At 46.4% G+C, this 17442-nt stretch overlaps 1 protein-coding gene across 1 annotated transcript in view; it reads right to left on the minus strand.

The window, feature by feature from the left end:
* Positions 1-2289: 2289 nt before the first annotated feature.
* Positions 2290-17442, minus strand: part of FAM20A (FAM20A golgi associated secretory pathway pseudokinase) — a 47452-nt gene continuing 32299 nt past the window's right edge. Inside the window, exons 2-11 of the mRNA XM_036899883.2 lie at positions 13451-13635; positions 12705-12755; positions 11434-11512; positions 7903-7995; positions 7037-7152; positions 6326-6506; positions 5372-5481; positions 4975-5056; positions 4418-4477; positions 2290-3194 (exon numbers count right to left, since the gene is read on the minus strand). Coding sequence (XP_036755778.2) covers positions 2930-3194; positions 4418-4477; positions 4975-5056; positions 5372-5481; positions 6326-6506; positions 7037-7152; positions 7903-7995; positions 11434-11512; positions 12705-12755; positions 13451-13635 — 1222 coding nt within the window. The 3' untranslated portion in view covers positions 2290-2929. The remainder of the gene's footprint in view (positions 3195-4417; positions 4478-4974; positions 5057-5371; positions 5482-6325; positions 6507-7036; positions 7153-7902; positions 7996-11433; positions 11513-12704; positions 12756-13450; positions 13636-17442) is intronic.

The raw sequence follows: 17442 nt of genomic DNA on the forward strand, positions 1-17442 counted from the left end.
GATGCTTATTTTTCATGGATGCTGTATTTGCAAATTCTGAAAATTTGCCTACTTGCTAAAATTTATGTGCAACCCCCAAATCAGTACTTGCAGCCTTTCTGCAGTCATTCCTGAAGATCAGTGGAGTGGTGAAGAATTTGAGTCTCCAGACACACATGTACCCAGCTGAGGTCAAACAAGTCAATGCTCTGCTTTCTAGTTTCTGCCCTCATGCTGTAATCAGTGTCCTTCTTATGGGCTCGTTAGTGCCACTTTCTTGCATTTTTGTGCTTTCTGTTGGTGATTTTGTTGTTTAAAATGGCCTCCTAGTGCTGAAGTGCTGGCTACTGTTCTAAAGGCAAGAAGGCTGCTGTTATATGCATTAAGTACTAAATACATAGCTTCTTCCAGGCATGAGTGAGAGTGCTGTTGCCACAAGTTCAGTGTTAATCAGCAATACACATTAAATAAGGTTTCTTTAATACACCTGACTGAACACATAAAACAAGACCATTTATTGATCATTTGACAAAAATGTAACCAGAGACTCACAGAAACCTAAACTCTTTATTTCCTCTAGGAGCAAATGGTTCATTCTCTGCTAGTCCAGTGTATGTGATGACTTTGTAGACTTGAAAACTAATAAGAGAATAAACTGCTTTTTCAAACATTCTTCAAACTCAAATTGTCCTCCTTACTTTTGAGAGGGCTTAAATGCGTACCTCCAAACCCCTTGCTCCACCAGTTTATATACTGTTTGGTGCATTCTCATTTTTTAGTTTGCTGTCAGTAAACATGAAAAGTGTTTACATGCAGACAGGAGAGTTGTTATGTCATGGGAAGTTTATCAATGGTCCAAAATGAACATGTTGGAAGAATTTGATAGTTCTAAGAATGGGGTCTTTTTTTCTTGTATTTTTGACATATGACAGAGTCTTAATTTTGGTATTAGTGAAAAAATAATGGAGTGTTTAAAATAAGTGAATAATCAGGTATCTAGGATTTCTACATTTTGTGGTCAAAATTTTGTTATTCAGTTCATAAAATTTCACCAGTTTTTACTATAGGACATTTGAAAACCAGTCCATGTCATGGAAGTGGCTGGTGTGAGGTGGATCCTGGCTTTCTAACTTCCTGAGGCTCTGTGATAGGGAAGTCCCTGACCATCTTGTGCTTTTTTTTGAACCTCTTTGCCTGAATATTTTTCTCTCATTCCTCTATGTGTAATTACCTGGTCCTTCCTCCAAACAGAAATACTGGCTTGAAGGAGAAGAAACAGTTCAACAAGTGGAAAGCCCTGAGCAGTGGTAAACTCACCTTAGTAACTGATGTCTCTGGGATTGAGTTGATTAAAGAATTTTATTTTTTCCTTTAAGCAAACTTCATAAATTGGGTGAGATACTGTTGGGTTTTTGTATTACAGTGGAAAGAATATTTTGGACTAGGCTTAAGTCATTTGGTTGTATGATTTTAGTTAGTCTCTGAGCCTTAGTTCTTCTTTGGACATGGGAGGTAGGGGCTTCTGTCTGTTCAGGAGGATTGGGAACATGTATGTGTATGGATTCTCCCACATGTTAAGAGCTCTGTGAAAGGTGATGTTTCTGTCATGGAGATACAAGCTTCAAGGGGCAGTGGGCCAGTAACAGGTACCAGTGTGGGCCTGAAATGCCCTTTTATTTATCCTATAGGGGGCTGTCTTTGGACACACAAGTCTTAGTGACAACTTCTGTCAACCTTACCCCCAAACCCCCACCACTGTTCACTTCCCTCACACATGTAATATTTGAGCCTCTGGCCTTTATTAGAAAAGTTAGTCTGATGAAATCAACCATTTTGATTTGTTGACTGACTAATCACTCCATAGTATGAGTACATTCCTGTCATTTGTGTTTTCAGACATGAATAATTTGATCAAGTAGCAAAGCTGCCTACTGAAGGAGTTTTGGATGTCAGCAGAGTAGTAAGGAGAGGGTGGAGGAGATGGAAGCCCTTATGTGCCCACTTTTAAGGGAGGCTTTGAAAATCAACTTGAGTTAGTCCTTTCTGCACAAGCAGCTGAGGGGAAGGGCACGGAGAGAGTCAGACCTCTCCAGATCCTGGATCTTGGGGAGAAAGAGGGTTGCGGGTGGGGCTGTGGTGGCCTTGCTTTTCTCCTGTCCTGTGCAGGCTCATGTACCCACTGGGCCCATTCTTGGGTGGTCCCACCTTCAAGACCCCCTTGCTTTCCCTTCAAATTCATCCAGACTTCCCTCTAAATACAGATTTGTTCTACTGTTATGGATAATTTTGACACACTTGATGTTATTTCAATTGATACTTAAATACAGGTTGAAATCTCTCGTGACATTCCAAGCAAATCCCTGTGTTACATTTAATCTCTGTTAAGTTTCTGAGAATTGCTTTAGGACTGGCCAGGAGGGAATTGTTCAGATTGGGGCCACTGTGACTGGAGTATAAATAGGAAGTGTGAAGTCTACTTTTAACCAGTTGGAGAGTTACTGTTTTTTAGATTTTTTTTGTCTGCTTGTGAGATGCCAGGTGTTTTATCTGGATCCAGAATTTAGATACAGTAAGGGTCTGGAGGTCCGTTTGGTGTCCATTTGATGTCCTTTAATTTTGTTACAGTTAATACTCTGTCCTGGGACAAGGCTTCCAAACCTTCCAAGCCTGACCTGTATCCAGATTCCCTAGCAGGCTCAGGAGGTGGTTTGTGGCCTTGAGGAGGCAGTGCTTTCTGGGCAAGAGGAAGCCGAGGTGGTCCACTAGAGAAGCAGTGTACCCAGGAAGAAAGTTCAGTGGATCCCACTTCTTTTGCTCAAAGTCATCCCAGTGCCCTCCTACCTGCTTCCTGAGCTCGTGACGCAAGACCCCAGTATTGATGGGGGACGTGAGGAGCAGTGTTCACACTTGGGAGTCCACTGCTGGCTCCAGCAGTTTGACTTGTCCAGTCCTAGTTTGTCAAGTTAGTTGGGCTGGAGTGTAGGGCTGACTGTTCTGCTGGGCCATTGGCTATGACACTCTGCTCTCCATGGGCCTCTATGCATCCCTCCACTGTCCTCAGCACGATTTGGAGTCTCCGATCCAGGGCAAGGAGGTGGGACTCTGTGAGGACAGGGCTGAGCTGGTCTCCTAGCAGTGACTCCCGCATCATGTCGCTGAGTCTGTACTCCGCTTGGGCCAGCAGCTGCAGGTGCAAAAGTGTTTTCTTTTTTATCCTGGGAGGACAAAGTCATAGGAACCAAGTAAGTAAATGTAAAGAAAAAAACTTGACTGAATTAATTTCCCCACCAACAGCTGTTGTAGAGCGAACCTTCTCCCCCAGTGCCTTCTGAAGCACAGTTTAACAAGGACCAGGTGAAAAGGGAACGAAGATGATGTCCAGGATTGTGCAGTCCTTTGCCCAGCTGCTGTTGGGTCAAGAGCTTGCTGAGCCCTTTGTATTCTAATAGTGGTGATCACAACAGGAAGCTGGACCGGACTCATCTAGCATTTCTACGGGAATTGGAATAGTGATTCTTAATGACTTTTCAAGGAGGTTTAAAGCTAACGAATCTCTAGTAGGTGAAATGAAGATGTTAGCCATTTCTAAAGCAGTAGGTGCTGTCAGCCTCCAAGCTGTTTCTTCCTAACTTGATAATATTTCTGTCAGGTTCTAAAAATCAGAGGATGGAAATGGGGTGGGGCCAATATTTAGGATTTGATTTCCTTTTATATGAGAATCTGACTTGGATTCAGATGTGTAAGTAGCTTAATTGTCTTGACTTGTCACACCTACTGCCTGCCTCAGGAGGAGAGGAGGGATGGTAAGGAGGGAGGCACGTTTAACCTAAGAAGTGGATGACGAAAATTCATGTTCTGCTCCGAGTTTCCCAGCTGGAAAAGAATGAGGTGAGTTTGCGAGAAGTGAGTCACTTATTTCTAATGAGCTCTGGATACCGCAGCTGAGCAGCTGGACAATCTTACAAGCTTGGCTGCAGCGCTGGAGAGGTATGGAAGTTGAGAGACTGTCTAGAGAAATGGTGTCCAGACAAAGGCCTATTTTCTTTCAACCTGGTGCAGCAAGTTTATGGGAATTTAATCAGGGTTTTGCTTAGGTGGTGATGCAAGTGGTGATACCTGTGAGCTTATATGAGTGCTGGGCTAAGCAGAGGTGTGAGTAATAACAAAGACTCAGGGTCTGCAAAGGTGAGTATCTGAGTAGGGTAAAGATGAAAATGGGCGATAGGAAGGGTTATAGGATTATTTCCTAATTCGCCCTAGGCTGAAAGATGAAAGAGTCTGAGATGCTGGGGAAAATTCTGTGGTTGTGTAAGTGAGGTAATCCCTCCCATCCTGCCCACCCATGTCCTAAACCAAGGAAAACATTTAAGACCTTGTGAGCCTGGTTGCAGGTGGGATGTAGTGTCCCTGTTGTGACCTGCCCGTGAACTGAGCTTACCTGCAGCACTGGGACAGTGGCGAGAGGATGGAGAGCTCGTCGTGGGAGTGTTGCCCAAACCTAGGAGAGGAAACAGACCCTCAGGGGCGGCGAGCTGCGTGTCCCCACCGCGTGTTTCCCCTCCTTTCTCTACCTCAGCCTTTTAGGACTCAGCAGGGGTAAAATGCCGGGGGTCATGGCAGCTGCTTCTCCAGCCCCTGTCCTCAATTGGCTTACAAAAGCTTCTGTCCAAAGACATTAAAACCAAGCAATCATTCATTCATTCACCCGTTTATCCACCAGTCACAGAAGGCCAGACACTGAGGATGAGCCCTGTGTTCTCCCTCCAGGAGTGAACATGTAAAAATCACAGGGAACTTTGGTCTATGTCACCAGTGCTGTTAGGCTGGAGGAGCACTAAGTGATACTTAAGAAAGACTAAGGGAAAAAGGAAATGGAACAGGTGGGGCAAGGGGACAGGGAACATGGCAGTAGAGGCCCCTCATTCTTGCATCCTCTGGTTTCCCCTGAGCCTCTGCTCAGTGGTATGGCCAGGCGAGGGGTGCTGGCACACTTACCCTCTGGCATTGTCAAGATGAATAAAGAACCCATCATCCCCAAATTTGGTGAACATCTCATAATGATGACGATCCATATTTCCTGTAAAAGGGGAGACACAAGCTGGGGCCAAAAGGCCAGGGCACAGACACACTGTCTTCCCTTGCTGCCCCTCACCTTGTGAAGGGAAAAAACAACTCCAGCGCAACCCCACCTCCAATGCCTGGCTTCTGAGTGATGTCCCCACCCAAGAGGGTAGCATTTCTGTCCCCTGGGACCTCTGCCATTTCTGGGGCTGTGGCTGATGCCAGGTTACTCAGTCCTGATCTCAGCTGTGACTTGTTGCCCAAGGCCACGGAGGATCCCAGTGCAGCGGCAGAGCCCAGGTCTGCCCGGTGCCCTGAGCAGAGGACCCACCTATCAAGAAGTCAAAGATGGCCATGTCGATGACGTTGAGGAGCCGCCCGCTGCCGTTGTATGGGTAGATCTGTCTCACTGTGTTGCAGTAGAGTGGATTGACCTCCCACCTGAGGGGGAGAAGAAGTCCTAGGGCTGGAAAAGCCAAGATGGCAAGGTGTTGGGGGCCCTCCTTGCACCTCTCACTGACCCAAAACCCTGCCTCCCTGATCCTGCCCAGGCAGGTGGCAGCTCCTTGGCCTCAGGTGGGAGGGAGCTGGGTGCCTTCAGGAGGACCCTGGGCAAAGACACGGTGGGGGCTGCAGATTCCGTGGGGGAGGGTGCTTCTGGGTCTCTGAGCACCGTCTCCTGAGCCCCTGCTCTGCTGGGTGCTCTGCTTGTGGCCAGACACCATGTGCCAGAGGGGCAATGACGGAGATGAGGGCAGCATGGGCCAGGCTGGCCGCGCTTCCCTCACCTGCTTCCTCTGCAGCTCTACCAAGCCTCTCGGACGTGGGCCCCAGATCTAAGCCATTCATTGTCCCCTATAGGTCATTCTGTCATTTCCCTCTCTGCCTTGGATGCCCCCATGTCCGCTTATCTGGTGGCTTTTATCCACCTTCACTAGTCCCTGGGAACTGTGAGGTTCCCAGAAATTCTTCCCGGTTACTTTCCTTCCCATCAAAACTGGGCTGGGTGGCTGCATGGACCTATTCATTCAGTCAGCTGATGTCAACTGAGGACCTGCTGTATGCCGCAGAGTGTGCTGGGCTCTGGGGGACAACTATGAGGCCCTTGGCTTCCTGGGGCTTCCTTGGGTGAACCAGGTGTCCCCTGAGTTGTCTGTATTAGGCAAGTGTTGCACTCTAGTTCGTAATCTAACCACTTGTCTGACCGCCCTGCTAGACCGCGGGGCTTCCTGAGGTCAAGACTGCAGGACTGTGGGCACGGTGCCGCAGCCAGGGCTCAACTCACTCCTCTTTTCCTGCCAGCGAATAGGAGCGGATCCAGGGGTTGGGCACAGACAGCCTGGGGGCCAGGTTGAGGGACGGCAGGAAGGCAGAGAGGGAGCCCTCGAGCAGGTGCGGGTTGCCACAGACAGCGTATTCAGTCTTGCACATGTAGGGGCACTTGGCAAAGAAGCACACGTTGCTGGCTGGAGGATACGGAGCAGAGAGGAGCAGTAAGGGGAGGAAGCATGCCATCGTCTGGTGCCAGGAAATCCACTAGGAGGGAAGGGAAACCTTGCACTCACAGCTTGGGAAAAGGCAGCAGAAGAAAACATTGCCTTTTCCAGATGTAGGGGCTTGTGAGCATCCTGGGTACCAATTTTCAACTGTCTCAGAGACAGTGTGGGACCCAATCTCATTGCTTCCCATCCATGAGTAGGATGTTCTTTGCTTGAATGGATCCCACATGATTCCAGGGAGGCTGGCACTGTGGTCAGCACCCACACAGGCTCATTAGCAAGTCAAGTGTGACCTCTTCCCAGCCCTGGCTCATCCTGTGTGATGCTCGGGTGGGCCAGGGTGGGAGTGTCTGATGGCTGCACAGACCCATCCCAGTAACGGATGGTGCTGCCACGGGTGGTCACCACTGCTGGCTGTGACAGTGGCTGCCTTGCCTACCACGTTTTCAGACCTGGAATATTGCTCTGGCCAGCACTCTACCTGGCCAGCACTCTACCTGGAGAGATAAAGAAAACACTCTGCAGGATTTCGTTCTTGGTGACCTCTAGGATCTCCTTGGTGACATTGACTAGCCTCCCCACTGTTGGCGGCACTCGTCGAAAGTCCAGAATCCTGAAAGAGAGGGAGGCCTGGTTAGAGCTGAGGAATGGTCACCATCAGTAATAGAGGGACATTCCCGAGCACACCCAGCCGAGGGGGCTCTGCAGGGCTGAGCTGATAGCACGGGGGCAAACCTACATCTAAAGGGGTGGAGAACGGATCCTTACCTCATGAAGCCTCCTGGGCAAATCTTCCCCCCATCCAAGGTGTGTTCTAGGCCAGAGCTTCTCATACTTCAAGGTATGTATGAGTCACCTGGGACCTCGTTCAAATCTGATCAAGTGGGTCCAGGGTGAGGCTGAGATTCTGCGTTTTTGAAAAGCTCCTGGGTGGTGCCCAGGCTGCCAGTCCACAGACCATACCCTGAGTTGCAATGGCGGGCAAATAGTAGGAGCAAGGAAGTTTAGGGATGTGCTTTTTTACCTTTTAATATCGTGACCTTTAGACTCCTTGGATAAACGGGGGTGGGTGCATCCTCCCCATTTTCATATCAGGACACAAGAGCAAAGGGCAATGTCAGGCCCAAGGTGGCAGCATGAGCAGCCGGCAGGGTTAGTTTTCTGTCTCAGTTACTCTTTTCATTCCCTTAAAAGACCTGGTGTGTTTCAATACATGGGGTCGGACGGGACGTGTGTTCAAAGGCATCAGCAAGGCTCACGGAGAGGGCGATGTGCCCAGAGGAAGAACTGCCAAGGGGCCCCATTAGCGGGCCTAACCAGCACCCACCTCGGGATTGGCCACCCCCCCGGGGCCAGAGCCTACCTGTCCAGATGGAAAGCTGCAATCTCAGCGTTGTGTCTCTGAAAGTCAATGAAATAGAAGAAGTCCGCGGGCGTCTCTTCATCTCGCTGCTGTCTGGAAGGAAGGAAGGAATCACCCCCTGGACTCAGACTTCAGCTGGGAGCCTGAGAAGAGAGCTGATGAGCATGACCAGCGGGAAAGGACAACACGCCTTCATGCCCCTAATGGTACGCAGAGACGAACAAAATGAGCAGGACGCCTGTGGCTCCCGGGCCTGGGAGGAGACTGAACCGTGGCAAGAGGCAGGCTTCGTGAAGACATTGTCCTGCCGGGACCCCAGTGCCAAGTTTCCTACTGAAGAAGCTTTGGTGGCAGCAGCTGGTTTTTTTCTAAGAACCTAGTGGGCAAGAGGGAAGAAACACAGACATTCTTCTGCAGATATAAACAGAAGAGGGGACTGGCTATTGGGGTGCGAGGCAGGATTTTGTAAAAGGAAAAAGCCCTGGAGTTGCAATTCACTATGACTGCGGCTTGGAGCAGAAAAGTTCTGGGTTTTAATTCTAGGTGAATAAATGGGACCATCCCCCAGAGAAACCTCCGCTGGGCCATGAGACGGGGCCTAGCCAGAGGGCTGAGAGAGCTGGTTAGAGAATATTGATTTATATATGTTTTAAAGTCTCTGATGGATTCCTGAAAAGCGACAGCCTGTCTGAGTGCAATGGGCTAGGTGGGTGAGCCTGTTCAGAAAGGTGCCAACCAGTCATGAAGCTTCTGGCCCCTAGGTTAACTGGCCTCAATGCTAATAATCATGGAGGAATGATGATCTCCGAATAATCTTATAGCCCACTGTGTGGGACTGCATGATGGCTGCAAAAGCAATTTAAATGTAAATAAATGTAATGTTGCAGGAAGCTGTAACTAAGCAGCACCAGTGATTGAAACGGTGCCATGCACTTTGCCAAAAAATACATACCGAGTCCTGCAAACCACAGTGAAGAGCTGCCAGAAGCAGGGCTTCTATTTTGAAAGGTGTAGCCACATTTAAGGCACAGGCCTCCATCCCCAGCCGGGCCCCACACGCGTTCTCCCCCCCAGGATTGCTGAAGGTCTAGCAAGAACAGTCCCTGTGTCCTAATCTCGTTTTCAATCCTGAATTCCGACTGTGAGAATACAGTTTCTCTGATGCCTTTTAGAATTTTCTGAAACATCATTTCCTCATTTTTCTGTGGCCTATTTGGAAGATTTTAAATTTGAAAATCGTTTTTCCTTTACATGGGTGTTTCTCAAAGCTTTGGGAAACACTGATGTATTATATCTCACTGTATATATCTTAACCTTAAAAATAATCTTTAATTGTGGTCATAATTTATATTACCCAAAGATAAATTTCTACTTTCCCTTTCTACCAAGGGAAAATGTCGACTTTAAATCACTTTAGGAAAAAAAGCATGCTTTTTTGAGAAATACATTTAAAAATGATACTATGTTTGGCCTTGGACTACATTTTATAAAAAGGCAGATTAAATTTTGTGTTATGGCATACGACAGATAAAATGGCTCTTAGGAGCTAATGTTGGAAACCTTGGGGTTATATTCAGGGAGAAAACTGGTTACTCTGAACAGTCTCTGCATTTTGTTGGTAACTGACAAGGCAGAGAAGAGGTTTTAGGCTGGCACTTCCTGGATTTCCAGCAAATCAAACACTGCAAGTGTGAGTAGTTTTCCTCCCCACGTGAGAAAGTGAAGCTGGAACTCATTTACCCTACATTAGCTTCCCGTTTTTGAAAATCACAGGCGTACAGAGTTTTGCTCAGAGAACGCAGTTCATGGACCTGATGACACATGGCGAATATGCGGATTTATCATCAATTTTACGCTTCTCTTTAATGTCCCTTATTCTGTTCTTTGCTTTAATCGGTGCTTGCTTATGAGCGTACATTAAACGTGTATGAGTAACCACAACAATAATTTAAAACTCTTATAATGGCCTGAACTTGATGGTGGCTCTTGTGGTCAGCCGAGTGGCATACCAAGGAATCACATGCCCACTTGGAGAACCTTGGCTAAATGCAGTGTGTGCTCCCTGCTACAATGCTCTTTGAAGAGGAATGTCATCTTATTAGTATTCCATATATCTGCATGTAAGATGAGATTCCGCCCCCCAAAACTGTCCCTCAGAAAAGGGGACTGTATTCAAGTCCTTGCGTGGTCTCAAAGGACAGGGCCTCCTCTCAACTTTTTAATGTCGTTTGGGACAGATTCATTAACCTGAGATGCCTTCATTCTCTGCTGGTTTCATGACCTGGCAGAACTGGTTAAAACAGACTGGTGGTGGTGACCCCAAACTTGGCTTTGGTGACAGTGATGATTGATGTCAAACAGTTTGGACAAGTGAAATATGGAAGAAAAAAGTATTTCCAAGTCTATGTATGGTTTTTATATGATGGGATGTTTCCATCAATAAATTACATATAGGTAGACATATACTTGTTTCATCTCTGCAAAGTTATATATTATAATTGGCCAAATAACTATTAAAAAAAAAGTTTTCACATGGGAAGCATGGCAGGGGCGGGGGTCTTCTTATACAGAGTGATTCCCAAGGTTGTCTGGGCTTTGGGGTCACGGGGGAACCCCTGGGGCCATCCTATTGGGCTTTCTGTGGGTGGTACTCAAGCCTCAGGATTTTTAAGATTCCCCAAGTGATTCCAATATGTAGCTGATCTAGTCAAGGCTCTGTCTAACGGGGTGCTTTTGCTAAAAATGTAGGGACTGGAACTAACTAGTGTTCATTCTACTGGGCCTTCAATAGGTCTCTCAACTAACTGAAAGTTTGGAATCTAAGTCATACTAACTGGATTCTACTGCAAGTGCATTCCCGTGGAAAGCCTGACTAGGCTAATGGGAACCCCTCTTGGACCCTTTGGGGGCCACGAGTCCATATGCACACCAACCTCTGTAGGCTAAATATATATTATTTTGCACACATATATGTATTACATAATTTTAAAGACATGCATTTGCTGTTATTATGAATCAAAAATAAATTCATTTGAAAGTGTAATTGATCCCATGGTAGCCTTTCTTCATTGTCTGGTTGTCCAATCAAAACAAGCAATATTATGTAGAGAGCTGTTAACTTTTTGAGGGGGGTCAATTATAGAGGAAGTGAGAATTTAGCCATCCCACTATGTGGGTTCAAATCCTGACTGCACTGGGAGATCAGGGTGAGCTGGCTTGTCCGAGTCTCTGTCTTTATCTGGAAGTGGACATTGTAACTGTACCTGGCTTGTAAGATCGTTGGCAATGCAAAGATGTAAATGTAAAATACTGTAGCATAGATACGAGTAAAGACCCAATAGATGAACCTTTACCACTTTTAGTTATTATCCCCACAAATAGGTATACGCTTAGGCAGAGTGCCAAAAGAGATTCTATAGTGACCAGCCTGAAGACTTTAGACCACATTAATTAACTTTCCATCAACCGCTCACTTCTCCCCTGCCCAAGGCTGCCATAGCTGGTGTGGAGGTCAGGAAGGCAGTCACTTACCTCATGGGTTTGAACATGGCCTTCCCGAAGTCTGAGAACCTGAGAACCAGCTTGAGGTGGACCCCACTGGGTTTCACAACTGCGAGGGAGAAAAGGGCGAGTTAACAATGCCTAATCTCAGGGCTGTGGCCCTTTGTTCGTTCAAAAAACCTAGCTGATTTCTTCTCTTGGCTCTTACTTATTAGTAAGACCCTCGAGATTAGGATTTCTTTCAGAGCCTGAAGGGTCAGTTCTATTGTGTCAGTCCACGGAGAGGGTGTCCAGGGGCTCAAGACAAGATTCTTTCTGCTGTTATGGGGACAGGGCAAACAATGCAGCTTTCCCACATGGACACTCACAGAAAACCCCGAATGTTTTCCTACGAAGACCCGATCTCTTCCTTTTAGTGCTTCAACAGCAGCCCTACTGGTTTGGACTGTGCCACCTGCTATCGTGGATTAGACTAGTTCATCCCTCTCTCTCTTCCCCTGGAGACTGCACACCTGGGTGGGGACAGGGCTTGGTGCACACACACATCCCTGACCATGAGTGCGCGCTCCTGACAGGCTGCCTCCTGGGCACTTCACCACCGTACCCCAGCCTTGCTGTCAGCCCTGTGAAGAGAGTTCAGGGTCCAGGCACAACCTTTCCCAGCGCATAGCATCCTGCGAGGGGACAGTGCTTTATCTGATTCCTATCATTTTGATTCTTTTAGTCATTTACCACAGTGTTTCTCAACCTTGGCTACATTAGAATCACCTGGAAGGTTTAAAAATTGCTGATGTTGGGCCTCACCCGATGCAATTGGATCAAAATCTCCTGGGGCAGAGGCCAGGCCCCTGCACATTTAAAAGCTCCTCCAGGGACTCAAATATGTTGCTAGGCTGAGAACCACTGTCCTGTACAATTGCTTCTTAAGTCTGAACCCCGATCCCTTGAGGATCTTGTTAAAATCCAGATTCTGATTCAGGAAATCAGAGTGGGACTGAGATCCGGCATTTCTAACATGCTTTCTGATGGTGCTGGTGATGCGGTCCCAGGACCACACACACACAGACCACAGGGTCCTTTGGAAGAGCTCCTCCCACATGCTTTTTCTTCTGGGAGGCCAGGCGGGCGGGGGGGAATGTGGGTTCTCAGAAATGAGGCAGAGAGTGTCACGCTGCTTCGGCTGCCAACCAGGGCCCCATGGAGCGGGTGGTGGGCCCTTCTCACTGCTGCCAGGTCCTGGGGCTCACAGGGCTGTGCCAGGGTGATGGCGGGGGGCGGAGGGAGGGGGTCCAGTCACTTACTCTGGGAGCAGTCACACGCCCCAAGCAAGGCTTTCTCGTCCTGACTGTAATCTGTGAAGAAGAAGGACATTGGAGAACCTCCAGCCTTGTTCCCAGGAGAGCTAGCCACAGGGGGGGTCCCCCCATCTGATTCAGACACCAAATGGGAGACTAAGGCAGCAGGGGCTTTCAACTATTCAGCAGTATGGGATGTCCGAGAGCCCAGCTGGCTGTACAGGATAGTCTCCCATCCTGTCCATCCCAGGACCCCTGCCTCCAGCTGTTCAGCCGGCACCTCAGCAGCAGCTGGTGGGAGGCCAACCTGATAACCTGCATATCACTTAGAACGCTGCAGTGCTTGAGAGCTCAAGACCCGGACACAGCAGGCCTGTGTTTGAATCTCAGCTCTACCACTGGGTCCTTGGCCAACTACTTAACCTCTCTGAGTCTCAGTTTTCCGATCTGGTAAAATGGTAATGTCTTTGTCAGAAGATCCCCCTATATAAGAGTCGTCAAACTCAAAAGAAGCACCCCATAAAGGGTAACTGTCACCTAAGTGTACAGAACACCTCCCTTATGGGGTCAAGATGAGATTATGGCTGTGATATCTCTTTCAAAGAAATCATGTCTATGTTTTCCTTCTTATTATTCTAATCAGGTGTCAGAGTCAACCTTTTAATATTTCACCCTGGGCCCCTGGCCTGGGATGGTTCCCCAGCCTCGCTGGGAGAATGTCCGTGCATCCTGCACGGTCCCGTGAGCCTCACCAGCACTGATGGTGGGGAGGTGCCTCATGTCGTGGAGCAGTTTGCTGACGACAGGGCTGGACCGGGGGTACAGCCCATGGCGGTTGATCCCCAGGTGGAACTGGACCCAGCTGGCCTCAAGCTGGAGCTGCAGTGGGGGATCCAGGGAAGTGAGGTTCATTTGTTCTTTGTACATCTTGCGTCGTCTGAAAGAGCAGGAAGAGTTGTTTTTCAATTTTTTTCCAATATTTTTCAACTCAATTTTATTCAAATTCATTATAATATGGAAGTTTCCAACAGTAGGTCACAAAAGCCATTTTAGCTCTTGTATGCCATAACACAAAGTTAACTGAAAAAAATATTAGAAAAATAACTCAATTTATTTTACATTTCAAAATTCAATTATAATGTTTGAAAGTTTTCATTAAATATGTTGAGTTCTATTATGAATAAAGTCCACTTTGACTCATTATTTTGCAAACAATTATCAAATTTTCAATTGAAAAATCTTTTTCAATTTTTTTCAGAATTTAAAATTTTATTAGCTACTGAGCTAATGGGACACAAACCAATAAAATGCATTAAAGAAAGGTTGCTTGAAACACTTATGTACAGATATACTACACCCAAGCCAAAGCTGTATCTTCTGATCCAAAAGCCACCCCTGGGGAGGGATGGCCTTAAGAAGGGGACAAAGGAGCATGTGAGTTACAATGGTAAGAATCTCATCTGTCAGGGAAAGCAGCAAACAACTATAGTTATGTGGGCACCAAAAATTGCAGAGCAGTTTTTAAAGGTTCTCCTTCATCATAAATTTTCAATCACAGACCTGCCAAGCACCTTGTCTGGATTCTCTCTCCATTCTTTCCTTTATTGAAGGACAGTATTAAGCATCTAGCATGTACCTGGTTTATGCTTTGTTTAGGACTCCTTGGGGACAAAGCCGCCGTGTGCCTTCCCTTGCCTCAGAGAGTTTACAATCGAATGAGCAAAACAGGCAGGTATACAACAGCATACCCAAATCCCCTACTGCAAACCATGATACACACTGCAATGGAAAAGGCAGATGGCTAAGAGTAAAAGTAGGGACCTCTTGTAATCTGGGATCTCAGGGAGTGGTCCTGGGCCTCTTCACAAGCTTTCCCATGAAAACCTCCGTATCTCATATTTCCCCATATTTGAGATAGGGGAGAGATGGTAACTGGCTGAGAATAAAAAGAATGGAGTGGGGATCCCTTACGTAGAGCTGGAAGCTGTGTGAGCTTAATCAGTAAATTGTAAAGGAAAAGAAGTATGAATTAGCTTCTGACTGTTTGTCCTGCTCAGAAGCCTTTTCTGCCAGGGTAAAAAGAAAAAAGTAAGAAACAATGTCGATGCTATTTGAAGACATGTCGTATGTCTATGAATCATTAGAGCAAAATATGAAGCAGTTGTAAATTAACTGCCAGACATGTGGTTCAGGCTTAAACTCCTAACATTTTGGAGAAGGGAAGCTGATTGATTATATGGTGAGGCAGTCAGAGGAAGACCCCAGTGGAAGGAGGGGGCCTTCGGCTGGATTCTAACAAGTGGTGATGTTTGGACTGAAGGGGAGACACAGAGGGTGCTCCTGGATTGGGGTCAATATGTGCACTATGTGAGGCAGGCAAGGGATGAGGATAGCAGAGGAATAGAGCACAAGGTTGAAGAGATAGATGGTTGAATAAAAAGATGAAGGTCTTCTGAGTGGAAGACAAGCCAAGATAGCATGATGTCATCTGGCTGCGTAAAGCTGGCTGTCAGGGCTGGTGGGATTATGGGGCAGGGCTTGGGTGTTCCTATAAACCCATATTTCTCCAACTGTGATACCATACCTCTGGGGTCTGTGATGGGGTGAATGATGGAACAACATAGCTGATCTTTTCAGAGTGTCAGATATTCTCATTGGTAGTTCTTAAAATTACTTGTACATAAAAGTAAATGTAGACATATTATGGGGAAGAAAATGAAACACATGATCATTTTCACAATAAAACCCTAGTTTTCAAGGACAGTTTCACTTGGACATCTCAGACTATACCTCCTCCAGGAGTCCAGATGGCGCTGTTTGCCCAGCCCTTCAGCAGACGGCGGCTCTGTCCTGCGCTGCCCCTAGTGGGGGAGTTTGGAAGTGCTGAGTACTAAATCTGGTCCCCTGGATTCTGACCCAGGGTGGAATTGGACTGCCCCTCACCTCACCCTTGTGTGAGTAAAGTAAAATAATAATGCCTTCCTTCTTTGGGGTCTCTTGTCCTGGATGAAAGTCAGTTGTCTTGCAGAAAGGCTCAGGTTTACAAACTGATGTGAAGGAATGGATGTCTGTTAGCTTTTGGCCCAGGTCTTCTTCATACCTACCTGCTTCAGGGCCCTGGTAGCCTCTAGGCACCCCTAATTTTGGAGACCTTTACCTCATATCATATCAAATATGTTAAAATCTACCTCACATTCAGTACTTTTTGCTATACTTTTTGAAAGTTTCTTTTGTCATTTTGAATTCTATTAAGAATAGAGTGTCTAGTAATATAACTGAGTCAACATTGACTCATTGTTCTGTAAATATTTAATTATATATTAGTTCTTTTTTATTTTGGAGTTGTCAGTTTTGAGCCAATACATTTTCTTTGTTCAGGTGTTGGAACTTTTTAAAAGCTTTTGTATATCAGATGCGCTGTGTCCACATCGCTAATGGATAAAGATCCCTGACCTACTGTCTCCATCCGCTTAGGCTGCCCGAACAAAATGCCACAGTCTAGGTGGCGTAAACAACAGAAATTAGTCTTCTCACAGTCCTGGAAGCTGGAAGTCCAAGATCAAAGTGTCAGCAGGTTTGGCTTCTTCTGTGGCCTCTCTCTTTGGCTCCCAGACAGCCACCCTCTTTCTCTCTGTGTCTTCACATAGTCTTTTCTGTGTGCATGCATCCCAGGTCTTTTCTCTACTAATAAGGACATCAGCCCTATTGTATTAGGGCCCCCATGACCTCATTTAACCTTAATTACTTCTTTAAGTCTGTATTTCCAGATACCGTTACATTGGGGGTTAGGACTGCAACATATGGATCTTGGGGGGACATAAATAAGTGAACAACACTTGACCACCCACAATCTTTGCTGCTAATCATCAGTAAGCTCACTCCAGAAGACTCTCCTCTAGACAGGCCAGGGGGTCACAAGGCAGCTGTATGTACCTGGACCTTCCTATTTGGGCACATTTCTACCCATCTACAGAGTTTGATTTGACTCCTCTCTGTCAGGTAGGGCTACATACTTACATTTTTTTCTTTGATCAGGTTTTCTGGGGGCTAAGATAAAGTATCTGCCAGCAGCATATGCATATTAGCTTGGGCCATAACAAAATACTACAGATGAAGTGGCTTAAACAACAGACTTTTATTTTTCATGGTTGTGGAGGCTGTAAAGCCCAAGATCAAGATGCTGACACTTTAAGTTCTTGATGAGGGCTCACTTCCTGGCTTATGGAAGCTTCTCACTGTACCTGCATATGCAGAGAGGAGATGCTCGGGTTTCATCCTCTTCTTATAAGGACACTAATTCCACCGTAGGGCCTCACCCTTATGACCACATCTAAACCTAATTACTTTCCAAAGAACCCCCTCACCTCAAAATACTATCATATTAGAGGTCAGGGCTTCAACATATGAATTTGGAGGGGAGTGGGATACAAACATTAAGTCCATAAAAAAAAATAGGACTTTTTTTCTCCACCCCTAACTCATCTGTAGAGAAAACTTACTTAACATGCAAGAGAGTATACACTCCCTCTCCAAAGGGGAAAGCTACTACTAAGTTTCAGCAAACAGCAGTCATGTCCTTTTATTTAATTCATGTCATTCACTTATCAAATATTTGTTGACTGCTAGACATTGAGCTACATTTTGGAGCTAGAATGATTTTTTTTGTACAAAACAAAGTCTTTGTTCTCATGAAACTTTCATTTTGCAGGGAAATCACTTAAGCTGGGTTTTCAAGAGAAGCTAG

Source organism: Manis pentadactyla, chromosome 4, assembly GCF_030020395.1.
Source record: "Manis pentadactyla isolate mManPen7 chromosome 4, mManPen7.hap1, whole genome shotgun sequence".
NCBI lineage: Eukaryota > Metazoa > Chordata > Mammalia > Pholidota > Manidae > Manis > Manis pentadactyla.